This window comes from Schistosoma haematobium, chromosome 3 (assembly GCF_000699445.3).
Source record: "Schistosoma haematobium chromosome 3, whole genome shotgun sequence".
Lineage (NCBI taxonomy): Eukaryota > Metazoa > Platyhelminthes > Trematoda > Strigeidida > Schistosomatidae > Schistosoma > Schistosoma haematobium.
Genome location: NC_067198.1, coordinates 41,444,554 through 41,458,991, shown reverse-complemented (window position 1 = coordinate 41,458,991; position 14,438 = coordinate 41,444,554). Strand labels below are relative to the sequence as shown.

General features: G+C 35.3%; 1 protein-coding gene across 5 annotated transcripts in view; it reads left to right on the top strand.

Moving 5' to 3' along the window:
* MS3_00005801 (uncharacterized protein) overlaps positions 1-14,438 on the top strand; it is a 32,428-nt gene that overhangs the window by 15,443 nt on the left and 2,547 nt on the right. For 2 of the 5 annotated variants that reach the window (XM_051213884.1, XM_051213888.1), the window contains exons 6-11: positions 498-711; positions 1,339-1,610; positions 2,286-2,372; positions 6,407-6,488; positions 9,706-9,786; positions 12,919-13,106. In XM_051213884.1, the coding sequence (XP_051069903.1) occupies positions 498-711; positions 1,339-1,610; positions 2,286-2,372; positions 6,407-6,488; positions 9,706-9,786; positions 12,919-13,106 (924 nt within the window). Of the gene's footprint in view, positions 1-497; positions 712-1,338; positions 1,611-2,285; positions 2,373-3,262; positions 5,381-6,406; positions 9,331-9,447; positions 9,787-12,918; positions 13,107-14,438 lie in introns of those variants that run through there. The other 3 variants (XM_051213885.1, XM_051213887.1, XM_051213886.1) reach the window with 3 other exon arrangements.

Genomic DNA, 14,438 nt, shown 5'->3' with positions numbered 1-14,438 from the left:
ATAAGAGGCCAATTGAACTGGACAGTTTACAATGAGTAAATGACAAATGAGACTGACTAAACCTAAGGAAATAGTCAGTCATATACAAGATCGTCAGAACTGCTTGATTTAGTGCCTATGGAATAATTAAACAGTTCATTTCTACATGAAGTATTTGGAGATAAAACCTTAAAATTAAACCGGATAACTGAAATATTCAATATTGTTGAGAGGTTACAAGAATCTAAGGTGAATAACTTGTTCATAGTGAATAAAGTTTATTCCTAAAGTTTCATAAATCCTATCAAGTTTATCGATAATCTCTTAACTGATTGATCCTAAGTTCCCAGAATATCCAACTTCCATGCTAACAAGTTAAAATGAAATGATTCAACTTACATTGCATAAATACTTTTTACAGTTGTAAACAAATGAAAGTTTTTAACAAAATTTTTATTCAACAAAAAGTACAGTTTAAAATTGTGAAATTTCAAATTTATTTTTCTTGGGATTGATAGGAAGATCGTGAAAGAGCATTACTTAATTTACCTGTAGCTCCAGTAACTCGTCGTCTAAGTTCTGTAAGACCATCTATAGCTCCAAGTGGACTTTTAGCAGTACCTGGACAAACTAGAAGACTATCACAACTTGATCCTACATCATGTAGAAGAGCATCACGTGCTATGTCAATTGCAAATGAAGATGTATTTGTTACGGGATTAAGTAGCAAAGGTAGGATTACGCTTTCATACAAACTGATTAAACCGCTTATTTTATTATATCTATGGTAGTGATTAAAACAGATGTTTGTGAATTGTATTTCAACTTAACATGACTTTACATGTTAATAACTACTAACTTAACTTATGAAGACTCACAATCAGTTGTTAAAAGTAAACAGAAGATACTGGTTTCGAAATAATATAATCGACGGATGATCGAAATTCTTCAGCTCAAACAGTATATAAGTCAGTCAGTCAGTCACGAAGTCGACAGTAAAAAGTAAAAACATGATTTTCATCAGGCAAGCTTTATATAATGATTACAACCACAAATGGACAGTACTTCCAATATCAATACTGTTTTGTTTTTCGATTTCATAAGCACTGTATAATTGTGAAACTGTACTTAGAGTAGGCTGTGAAACATGAACTGTAACAATAACCTTTGGATATGTGTACCAACTTCGAAAGTATACAACACAAATAGACCGTCGGTACTTTGACTTATTGTCCTATTTTAATCACTAAAATGTTACTTCGAAAAGTAAATTATGGTCTGCACCATCTTTATTAGATTCACTTAGATAATGTATTTTGTAGCGAAACTGTAACATTGATGTGGATAAATTTTTTTCAGCAATGAAATCAATCGGCATTCTTTACAGCTATGCAGAGGAATACGATGAACTTACAAGAAGATCTTCACAGGATATTAGTGTAGACCAACCATTGGTAAAACATGAATTACAATTGGATCTTCCTGACGGGAAATCAAAGCAAATTAATGAAGGGGACAGCTCAAAGAAAGATATACAACAACAACAACATCAAGAAAATCTTGCAATAAATTTACCAAAAATTACAATCGCAAATGAAAATGAGACCAAGACAAAAGAATCAGAAAAACAGGTGAACCTTGTTTTATTGTCATTCTAGTTTTAGACCATTATAAGAACTAATTTTAAGTAATGAAATATGTTTATAGGAAAATTATATACTAATTAACTGTGACTGAAATTCTAAGGTACTATTCTTCATTAATTAATTTCAGTTGAGGTACCATCAAAAACCGAGAAGTATTATACAGCTGTTTAGTCCTTCTCAGTAGTGTATAATCAAGAACCTATTAGGGACCAAGCTTAGGACATTCAGTTCACTGAGTGGATGCTTAACTATTACAATCATCAACTTCATTACCCTTAAAGATACTGAACTATTACCCAATGAACCCCTTCAACTGAACTATATCACTGGAATTGTTTAATCGATCAGTTTGTGGCAAGCATAATCACCATGAAAGCAGTTTTAATTACAGATTGTACCATGATGAAGAATTAAGTGGAATGAGAGAATTCCATTATCGTCCAAAAGTAGATAAACAATAAATAGATTAGAATATAATGACTAATCGATATAAAACTTTCAGTTTTACATTGGGTAAAGTACGTCACCTATACTTTATTTTTAACTCATTTTACTCCGTCACTATTTAGTGAGAGTTCAAATCTCTCGCTCATTTCAACAAGTTATTTATTCTAATATAGACAAACTGTTAATTGTTTTTATAATTCTCATCATTTTCAGTTACGTATCGACTTACCAGATCATCACCAGGAAGAAGTAAACACATCTGATTATGGACATGGTCATAGTCATGGTCATTCTCACGAAGTAAGAAATATGTTTTTTTTTATTTCACCTTAACCTAATATTCACGTATAATTTTTAGTTGTAATCTGTATATCCCACCAAAAAAAGAATATTAGTTGTACTAATATTTGTACTCGTCAAAGTTGATAGTCAGAATACGGCTTGCAGTTAGATGTTCACGTGTCCACCAGTCTAAATAATTTGGCCCTGAGTGTCCAATGTTTCGATGTCAGGTGAATAGAGGTAGACGGCGTAAATATCTCAGTCGTACGACAGGTTCATCTTGGCCATTAAAATTCGGTTACAAATTGCAAGCAGTGAAGCTATTTGATGTGGATCTGAATCCACTAGGGAGCGTTAGTTCCCACTAGAATCCAGGTGACTTGTTAACGACTATGAATCAGCACGAAACCTATGTCCAGGGTTTATTGCTGACAACCTCTAGCCAACTAACTTATCAGAAATTGTTAGAACCAAAAAGGCATCAATGAGGATTAAAATGTGAGATAAGATATTGAGTTCTCAAGATAAGTTATCCTAATTCTGAAAATTTCCAAAATAATCAGTCACTTTATAACTTTCCCATATTTCACTACACAATAATGACTGGTTTCAAGTTGTACCTTTGGCAGTCCTCATGGAAAAGTATTGGTTTTCTCTCAACAACTTTTTCCATGTTTATGCTCAAATTGCATTATGACATCAATTGAAAATCTACTGAGTAACAAGAATGACTTAACTAATTGCTTTTCGCAGCAAATTTGTTTTTAATAAAATGTACTGTAAAATTCAGCATAACATGAATGAATCCTGACTAATAAAATCTGACGCTTAAAATCAACATTTCAGGATGATATTTCAAGAATACAAATGTTATCAAAATTTATTTTATTATTTATTTTAACACATAGATATTGGTACAAGAAGGCACCAAATACATATGCGCCACACAAATCTCATTTGACATGGGTGAGGGCTGTGATACTGCCCGGGTGCCCAGACCGAAGCAGGTGGTTATCTTAGAGGGCCACACCCCGAGCCTTTGACTTAAAGGTCTGACCCACAATGCAGTGAAGCATCGTGAGGAGATGCAGTCCCATGGTAGCCGGTGACCAACGATTGGTTCATACTCCGTTTGTTCCCGCAGGATACTGGAGCCCACGTGCACCATTGGTTTGGAATCCGGTTAAAGCGCCAGACGTTCACTTTTCGTCCTCTCAATTTGGTAAACAACACCCTCGCCAAGAGAAGGTAATGAGTAGGACTTCCCTGGAAGAGGCTATATACGCGTGGCCATGTGAGAGCATTTGGAGAGAGTGAGAGAGCTGCCTCTCCCCACTCTCGGCCGTACCAGGGCATTTGGGGGCAATGCTATCAAAATTTCTGTAAATAAAGTGTTCATTAATTAAATAGAATGCTTTCAAAGTGATAATTGTTATTTCCCAGTTCAATGCTTTACTACAAAATTCAGCTTCTGTTTTTTAAACTTTGTCAAGTTTCTGAATCTTTCATATCCATGTAAACCACAAGAGGAACAATAATACTCTATCAATTCATATAGCTTGATTACTGTAAATCAGTTACTGATGTTTCTAAAGTAGTAATTAACTAATTATTGGGTCAGTAGAATTAGTAAATAAATTGTTAGTATTGGAGCCAGTTATTGGTTTATTCAAAAACATTAAAACGTAATAATAAATTGAATATTTGAATTAGTTAAAGTTAGACATTAACACCGTTGAATACCGGCTCAGTGGTTAGTGGTTAAGCACTGGCACGCGAGACTAATAGGTCCTGGGTTTCGAACCTCGCGAGGTGGGGTAGTGGGTGCTCATTGCTGAGGAATCCTACGATAGGACGAAACGGCCATTCAGTGCTTCCAGGTTTTCCATGGTAGTCTAGCATCAATTGACTCATGATCTCAACTACTGAAATAAACTCTATACATAAACGTTTGCTCTCAATGATAAAGATATGTTTCTAACTCCTTGACTTCTAACACTTTGCACTTAACTCTTAAAGAAACTAGTTTTGCATCTAAAAGATGTGAATTTTGTAGTGTTGGCTGCTATGTTAAGCTCACATAGTTTAATCTGGCTTCTGGACAAGCCAATTTATTGATTCATTTTAAATCACACTATGACCTTACCAATTCTTCACCTATCAACCTTGACTGTTTTTATATGAGCGTATATGCGTACATTGATTTTCCTACTCATCACTTGCCTGTAACTTATTTCCGTCTGGCTATAAGTATCAATTCACACTTGGTTAAATTGAGTTGGCTCATACACCTTCTCCACCGCGCGTCATTTCCTTCTCTCTAGTTAGTTATACTATTCAATATCTATCGATTAATGTCACCGAATAGTAAAACTGGTGTCTGATTTCTTTATGATTCTCAGTGGTAACGTCTCTGACTGTGAAGCTGGGTGACACGAGATCGAATCCACCAGGGAGCACCAGTTCCCTCAAGATTACAGGTACACCTTGCTGACGAGTGCCAAGTAGCACGAAACCCGTGTCCAGGGTTTCCTGTTGACTACCTCCAACCACCATCTAAAACAGTAGTTCCTTCTCCATTGAGTAGATCATGAAAGGCCTGGAACTTGTTGCTGAGGTCTATCTTGAATTTGTTGAGTTTGTTAGTATCCTGAAGAAAGGCCGTATTGAACTTTTGTGATATTGTCCGCCCGATTGTCCAGTGCTTCTTGAGTTTCAATTTCATCTTGGCGACCAGCAAGTGATGATCTGATGCTGTATCAGCTCCTCTCTTGGTTCTCACGTCCTCCATCATCCTCCTGAACGTTTTGTTGATGCAAATATGGTCGATTTGGTTTTGTGTATAGTGATCCGGTGAAGCCCATGTGGTTTTGTGTATGCGTTTATGTGAGAATATGGTGCCGCCTATGACCAGTTTATTGAAGGCACATAGGTTTGCAAATCTCTCACCGTTTTCGTTCCTTTCTCCCAGTCCGTGTCGTCCCATGATGTCTTCATATCCAGTGTTGTCCATTCCAACCTTGGCATTAAGGTCTCCCGTCAGAATGGTCAAGTGCTTTGTTGGGCGCTTCTCTACGATTGACTGCAGCCTATTGTAGAATTGATCTTTAGCGTCTTCATTGTAGTCGTTGGTAGGCGCATAGCATTGGATGATGTTCATTGAAATGCCCTCTTTCTTAGTTTTGAAGGAGGCTTTGATGATCCTTGGTCCATGAGATTTCCATCCTATAAGTGCATTTTGTGCTGGTTTGGACAGCATGAATGCAACTCCTTGTGTATGTGGTGCATTTTCTTCTTCATGGCCGGAGTATAACAGGAGCTCTCCTGTAGTTAGTCGTTGTTGTCCAACTTGTGTCCAATGTGTTTCACTGATCCCAAGTACCTCTAGGTTGTATCTTCTCATTTCTGCAGCAATTCAGAAGGCTCTCCCGATGTCCCACATTGTACGAACATTTCACGTACCTAAATAAATGGTTGCTCTGGTTGTCAGAAGGGGCATCGGCCTCGTAACTTCCGAAGGAATTCGGCTTTCATCACGAGGCGTCATAATTCCTCTAAATGAAGACCTTCTGACTCCCAGGGCAGAGTTTAAAAGGTTTGAATAAATTTTTCTGGTTAGCGTTTTTTTAGCGAGTTAGTTTTCTACGGGATGGGGACGCTAACCCCATGCTCAACCCTCCTCCTTTATCCAGGCTTGGGACCGGCAGTAGCCCCCGGAGGGACTCCAGGCGGAGTTCATTTGACCAAAAGAAAATTGTTACTCCGTTATATGATTTACATTTGATAAAACAATGTTCAACAGTAACATATAAGATTTCCAATTTTTGTTTAAGAATATATTCACTACATGATAAAAAGGTTAGCCACTAATCCTATACAACCCAATCGCTTTTATAAAAAATTCGATAAATAAATAACTTGCGATAACGCAGGAGAACAATATTACAAATCATAAATGTTTATCATCATCCATCACTGAAAACGTTATAACAAATAAAAAAGTGAATAGTTTTTTTTCTATTAATGGCTAGTATATTCCTATTTCTTTTTAGGTTCCAGAATCTGTAGCCGCAGTTGCATGGATGGTAATCATGGGTGATGGTCTACATAATTTTACAGATGGGATGGCTATCGGTCAGTTTGATACGCTGGTACATCTTGATAAAGTCTGTAGTTTTCTCTACAACTGTGAGGTTCATTCATTTTTGTCTATAAAAAAGTGATGAGATCATAATTTATCGGCAACCGTTGAGCGACGCTAGATTGACCTCGAGAGTGTCCACGTAATAACCAGGACCAAATCAGAGTTATAAACCTGTGTGAGAAATCAAAATTATGATTTACAGTTGATGATTAAGGTTAGAAATTAGATTTAGGGTTTTCATCACCAACTGACATCAGTTATAATGCCAAAACTCTATTTATCCGAATGAATGAGCGAATTTCGCGCCAAAATTCATAACCTGTTATCTTATACTTGATTAGTTCTTCCATAAATTCTAGTCTCGCCAAAAAAGTATATATCGAGTAACATATGTGGATAACATGTGACGTAGCAAATATACAGATACACAAAGGATAATTCAATTTGATAATCTTTAGCAGTTAGTTGGCTATTAACACTGTAGGATCTGATACATCATGGCACACCAACATACATGAAAGCTACATGTTATTCATAGATAGGTATTCATACAATCAGTAATATCATATGAGATTGTATACAAACCGCTTAAAAATTGCATAAGAACTATTTTAATAACTCAATAGTAGTATGATTAGAAATTCTAAACTACAAAATAGGACTGGTCACTTTAAAATAGTTAGTGAAGTAGTATAGTGACAAAACAGAGTTTATTAGAATCTGGCTATAAACTTAATACTTGAAAGAAAGATAGATCAATTTAATGTTTAATCTATGGAAAGGTTACATAAACAGGAAATTAACACTGTTACGTAAGTATTTTCACTGCTTAGAAGGAAATAGTTCTTAATGAATATTCTTTTTGATAAGATCAAGTATGTTTTTCTAGATGCTACTTAATAAAAATAAGTAAGTCTGTTCAATAAAAAATTGATATAGAATTTAAACTTTCGAAAAACTTTTAATTACCTATACATAATCTACTTTTAACGCCAAAAGAATGATGCCTACATTACCCTGTCATCTATAACTGAGTTAAATAGTCATACATTGAAACAGAATCTTAAATCGGTGGTTAGTAATGTTATTTCTTTATGCGTCCGATTAGTTATTACGCAATTTATTCGCCAATCAAAATACGACCCTTTAACTGTACTAAACCAGTGACATTCGTTCGGTCTGATCAACCTAGCGTCCTACTGGTCCGTTTCTCGCCTAGCCCGTCCAGCTGAGTCCAGAATGCCAACAACAGCCTCCACTATGCGAATCATTTATTTCAGACATACTGGGTTTATACACTAAACAAACAGACCGCAACGTACCATTAAAATAGAAAATAACATTCATGCAAAATATAGCCAAAGGTGGCTGTGAACGTGGAAGACAGTAATTAATAAACTGAGTATAACATAAGAACAGTAAATCGTACAATAATAGTCTGTAAGTCAAAACGAAGCTTATAATAAGAGGAATATAGATATACACAGTTTAGTTATTGAATATTTATACTATAAGAATATAGAGATAATATTAGTCCATTAATAGGTCCCAAAAGTTACTAGTACCTTAATCTTCACTAGGGATATAGCAAGTAGAACTGGTATACAGCCAATATAATCAATAATTATGAGACCACCATCTGTGATGTTTCAAAAACCTCAAATAGCATGTAAACGATAACATTACATATTTGTTGAATTTTTTGTTTCCATGTGAATGTGCAATAAGGACAGATAATTACATAGAATAACGGTGATACAAAAGATACATAATTAATTGTGAAAAAGAAAGTAAACTCAGATAACGCATGTAAGCAGGAACGCATTCATCTTCGTCCTTTACCTAAGATATATTACATGAGATTTCTCTAAAATTGGCCATTTTCATAGGTGTTTAGACATGGATATGAGAGAATACATAGATTAGTTGTGTAGTATAAACTTTGTATTTGCATTAAGCACGATATATATATATATATATATCGCTTCTTGACCTGAGTTTTGATAAGTTTCAGTTTCGTATTACACTATTCAGGATGTAAAAACTTAACACTCGTGTTTCGAACTAATCAATTTCTTATGAAAACAAGTTTAATCTCTTAATGGTATTTACCATAGTTTGTTATCGGTCAGTTTTCCAGTGCCAACAAGTGATTAACTGATTACATCCATTTTGACAATTCATCATTCGTCACCGATTGAAATGAATGGCCTTTGTGTTATGCCGTGAACTTATATATTTAAGAATATAAGCCATCGGATCTCAACTCTGGTCTAATGATCAAGGATTCATCGCGGAACTGAAACAAGGGTGTTTCGGTTCCTGACAGAATCACCGATCAGCACTACTAGGACAAAATAGCTATCCATTTCTAATTAGTTCTTAGTGGTACCCCAATGGTTTCAAACTCATGACTAATCACATATTTGAGTGTTAAAATGTCTTTTGATTGGCTATCTTGTGTCAAATATATCAATCTAGAAATTGGTTTGCCTAGCACCAGTATAATTTATGTTTATCTTATAAATCAGTTGATTTCTTTGTAAACTGGTTTCGATGCCAATGACTGATGTTATCTGCTTTATGTGCTTTTTTTGGAAATCTATTTAGTCATTCTTATGAAGTCTACAACCCTTAGAATCCTTCATGATTTACGGGGTTTCTCTAGGTGATGTCAGTTAGTAATGAAAATTACTAACGCGCATTATTACTTTAAATAACCCGTTTGATCTACTATCCTAACTAACTGGCTAACCAATCCAAATAAACTCAAACTTAAAACAGCGTCGAATACACATTCGTCTGGGATGGTGGAGAAGATTTGTAGCTCAGGTGGATGATTTTGGTGGAGTTTTGTTCTCTGAGCTGGATGGTTTTGTCGTGGAGTTTGTGCTGATGATGTCGTTCAGAAGAACGATGAAAGCTCCACGACCAAACCATCCAGCTCAGAGAACAAAACTCCACCAAAAACACATTCTTCTGAATTTGAAACACTCAAATCGATTTGTTTATGACATTCACAATATTCATAGTGAATTTTCCATGTACTTTGAATTGGCCAGTATAAAACAATTATCAAGGATTCCTAATTATATTATCTTAAGAAACAAGCATTAAACAACTGTTTCAAACGATTTATCACCTAGTTATTTTAAGACAAAATTATTTAGGCAATTATCTGAGAGTTTCTTTGCTTCTTTTTTGCAGGTGCTGCATTCGCTCAAAGCATTTCAGGTGGTCTTAGCACAAGTGTTGCAGTATTCTGCCATGAACTACCGCATGAGCTAGGTAATGTAAAATGTACATTGAATGTCTTTAAAGATCACACAATACTTCGACAATGAATGATATATGCTTCATCCTTAAGTTTCAGGGATGGATTTAACTTCTGTTACGGTTAAACCAGTTGATTTTGGCAACTATAGAGAGTTAGCAACAAACAGTACAACAATAGTCAGGAAAAATGTGTATTCTTGAGAAGTTACAAAACATTCATAGCCTTAACTCTTCCATTTACATATTTCGGTGTGTCCGGTAGTCTGAACCGTCTCCTCATCTGGACTTCACGTGTTATGCCAACTTCGTACTTTCAATGTACTGAAGCTCTTCACTCCATCTGACAACTGCTACAATTTCGATTCCACGTTCCGCTAAACACTGCTTACAAACAATCTTGTTAGCAGCATCCGCTACATTAAGATAGAACCGTATGAACTGTTGTCCAGGCTTCCTAAATTTAACTTAATTGACCTGTCGGTTCGAAAACAAAAGCCGCATTTCAGCCTACGCCCGCAAAATGAATAAAAGGGCGATAGAATGACTAAAAAGTTGTTATGTCCTAACCAGAGGCATGACTTCAGTCTTAAATAGCTATGAATGTTTGTATTATAGTCATTCTGTTGATTGATACTAAAGAGTGATATATTTAATCCTAATTCGTCAAGAACATCTCTTATGACGTAGGCTTCGTGCCTGCCATTTCTGTTAAATTATACTTAATTTAGGATCTTCAGACCGTTTCATTGTCCGCTCCATTATTATGAGTTCAGTTAGACCCAATTTGTAATAGCTATCATGTGAACCGACCATAAAATTTTCTCTTCCAAGTTAAGACTACGTTTTTTACCGCTTGTATACGTGTCAATAAAATTTCTAATAAACTCCCAAAATTTTCACAGTCTTCATAATCATCTTACATTTTGGGCTGATTGTATAATATTACTTAAGATATACTAGTAAATACCCGTACGTTTGGTACAAGTAGTAATATAATCATTCAATCCTCAAATTACACAATGCGATTACATAAATTAAGCTATTTGAAGTCGCAAATTCTATGCTTTGGGATAATTGGTGCACGTATTCTGATTAACCTCGATAATGTTCATTCTAATAATTGGGGCCTGAAGGTCAGGTTAAGGTTTGACCCCCTCGGAGAAGTCGAAGATTTCAATGTGTTTGTTGAGTGCTGATTGACCTGAGTGTCAAGCTTCTAAAAATTCTCTGATGCATTGTGTATTCCCTCTATCCAAGATCTCGACATTTTTCCAGTCGAATATGTGTCCACATTTTCTACATGCATTAAAATGCGCGAAGATATGTCAGGGCGCTTGACTGCTAACTGATGTTCGTGTAGGAGAAGACGAAGGGGGCATCCATTTTGTGCGATATAGTATTTTTCGGATTTGGGACATTTTATTTTGTAGATTATGTTCGGTTTTTCTTCTTCTCCATCATCACAATTGTTCAATGTCCTGTAATTGCCACTTCATGTTTGACCAATGTCATTCTATAACATCAACTAATTTAGAATCGAATAATCTTTACAAACTGCTCATACTAACAACTGATAAGGAAATGAAGTGGAAAAGAGTAATTATGAACATGTAGTTAAAATATTGCCCACCAGAATGTTTGTAATTAATTTCGTGAAGTTGTACTGGGTAAATCAAACTATTTTATAAACTCTGTACCACTCTAACACTGAAAAAGTATTTCATTAGAGATAATGCGACTCATGGTTGCTAGAATACCATGTCACGTAATCCACAAAAAACCCACCAATCTCATTTTTGTGTATTGCCTTGAGGATTATTTTCATTTAGAGGAGAATAAATAAATGATATCTTACTTAGAGAGCACCATCTTGATAAACTATATCATTTTTCAATTTGTGTGAATTACCAAATAAGATGAACCATCCTAAATTTATTGAAATCATGAACCAACCAAAGTTAGATCACTATTGAAAATTCGGAGACACTGAACGACAATATCATGGATTGATTAGGATTAGATATTGATACTGCTAGATGCCGACTCAGTGATCTAAAGGATAAGCGTTTACATCTGAGAACGAAGGTCATGAATTTGATTTCTTGTGTGATGATTGTGAATGCCCACTGCCGAGGGGTGCCGTACGAGGAAGAAACGACCTTTCAGTGCTTACAGGTTTTCAGTTGTATTCTAACTTAGATTGGTCCTTGGTTTCAGTGAAATTCAACAACCTCCACAACCCATCCTAATTCTAATTAATTAGTGAATATGATAACATAATGTTTAACTCGAGGTGTAGGTGAGACTATAATTTATGGACGACCCTTGAGCGACGCCAGACTGACCTTGAGAGTGTCCACGTAATAACCATGACTAAATGAGGGTTATAAACCTGTGTGTGAAATTATAATTATAATTCACAGTTGATGATTAAGATTAGAAATTAGATTTAGGGTTTTCATCACCAACTGACATCAGATAAAATGCCAAAACTCTATTTAGTCAAATGGATAAGTGAATTTCTCGCCAAAATCCGAGACCTGTTATCTTATACCTGATTGGTTCGTCCATAACTTATAGTCTCGCCAAGGTGTATTCTGGATAAGTTTACTTACATACTTCTTGAATGGCCACGAAATTTTAATTTGCTAACCCACCGTAATGTGCTGATTAATGGACTATTTGGTACGTGATACATTCCAATCATAAATATATACAGGTGCATCCACTCTTTGTGTTCTTCCAAATTCTAATCTTCTGTATGCTTTATGTCCCTTTTCTTTTTCTCTTTCCAAATTTATTTCACTATACTATACTCCTTGAAAAACATCCTCAAACCCTAATCTTTCCGATTACTGCTTATACTTTTACCACCTCTACCACTATGGAATTTGAATCGACAACTGCACCTCTGTGTTAATGTGGTATGGCAACTTGAACTGATGCATGTACGTACAAAGTTCTACGTTGTTACTGACTGACTGACTGACTGACTGACATAAATATATAATAACTGACTGCTGAAAAGTAAATAATAATCCTTCGTAATGATAGAGAAAAATTGATCATATCATAATGATAGAATGTTGCCACACAAAGAATTTAAACATTTTTGTTATATTCCAATGCTTTTTTTATTCACAGGTGATTTTGCTGTACTTTTAAAAACTGGTATGCGGATTAAAGAAGCAATGTTTTTCAATATTATCTCATCAATTCTTTGTTTATTTGGAATGTTAGTTGGTATAGGTGTTGGCAATGTAGAATCGGCAAGTTACTGGATATTTGCAATTACTGCTGGAACATTTATCTATATTGCACTTGTCGATATGGTAAGTAAAATGAAAAGAATTTGTTATAGCTTGTGAGTTTGTGCCCTTATCATTGTATAACGTGATGATACCACCAATTAGAGAACAGTGAATTATCGACCGGACCAAAGACACATAAAACAAGTACGAGCAGTCTAAAGGCCTTATCAGTCCTGCTTCCTGCCTAGCCCAGCCAGTTAAGTTCAGAACACCAATCTCAGCCTCTGCGATATGAATTATGTATTTCAAACATACTGGGTTTATATACGGTCCAAACAGATCACATCGTACCATAAAATGGAAAATAACATTTGTACAAGATCTAGCCAAAAGTAGCTGTCAATATGGGAGATAGTAATTATTAAACTGGGGATAACTCAAGAATGGTAAATTATATAATAATAGTTCATAGGTCAAAATAAAGCTTATGATAAGAGGAACACGAATATGAATAGTTTAGTTAACAATTATTCGATCAAAATATACGTATAGTATTAGTCCAGAAATAGATTCCGACAGTTACCATTCATTATTCTCATCGGAATATAACAGAATCATAATTGAATATGTAATTATTTAAATTATTCAGTTATTGATATTTTGACTGAAATACAATTAGTTATAGTTTCATATTGTTAGACACATTTCATGGATTCGTTAGTAAACTTCTTCACACATGACATGGTTGAACTTCTCTGGTCATGGCTTTTCACTTGAACTCCGAGAATTACCTCTCAAAGCTATTCACTAGTGAGCAAATGACAATTATCAGTACAGGGTTATGGAGATCGTGAGTGTGCACTGGTGAGGAGTTCCATACTATGAAGAAACAGTCGTCCAGTGCTTCCAGGATTTCAATGATGGTCTAACATTGATTCATTCATGATCTCAACTAAAAAACTCAAGTCTCCACAACCCTATACTGATAATTATCACGTGCGCACCAGTGACTAGCTTCGAGAGGTAATTCTCCGAGTTCTAGTGAGAAGCCATGACCAGTAGAGTTCAACCGATACGATGGAAGTAAAAAAGCAATTATAGTCTTTGTTTCATTTGTTTTTAGCCATATATCCTAGCTGAGGTTATCAGCAACATTTTCGATGTTCAATAAGTTTTATGTACCCAAAACTTTGAACCATTCTCAGTCATTTTTATTATTTTTAATTTTAATCTAATATCTGCTTACAAATGTCTGGAGACTATATCTGATAGGTATGAATAAGGAAATTTGGAAATTTGGCCTTTGATTGGCTACAGAAATGCTGTAATTATATCAAAATTAAGCCAGAATGGCATGTTAGACACTATCACCATTGGGTGCCGGCTAGCTCAGTGGTCCAGTAGGTTAAGTGC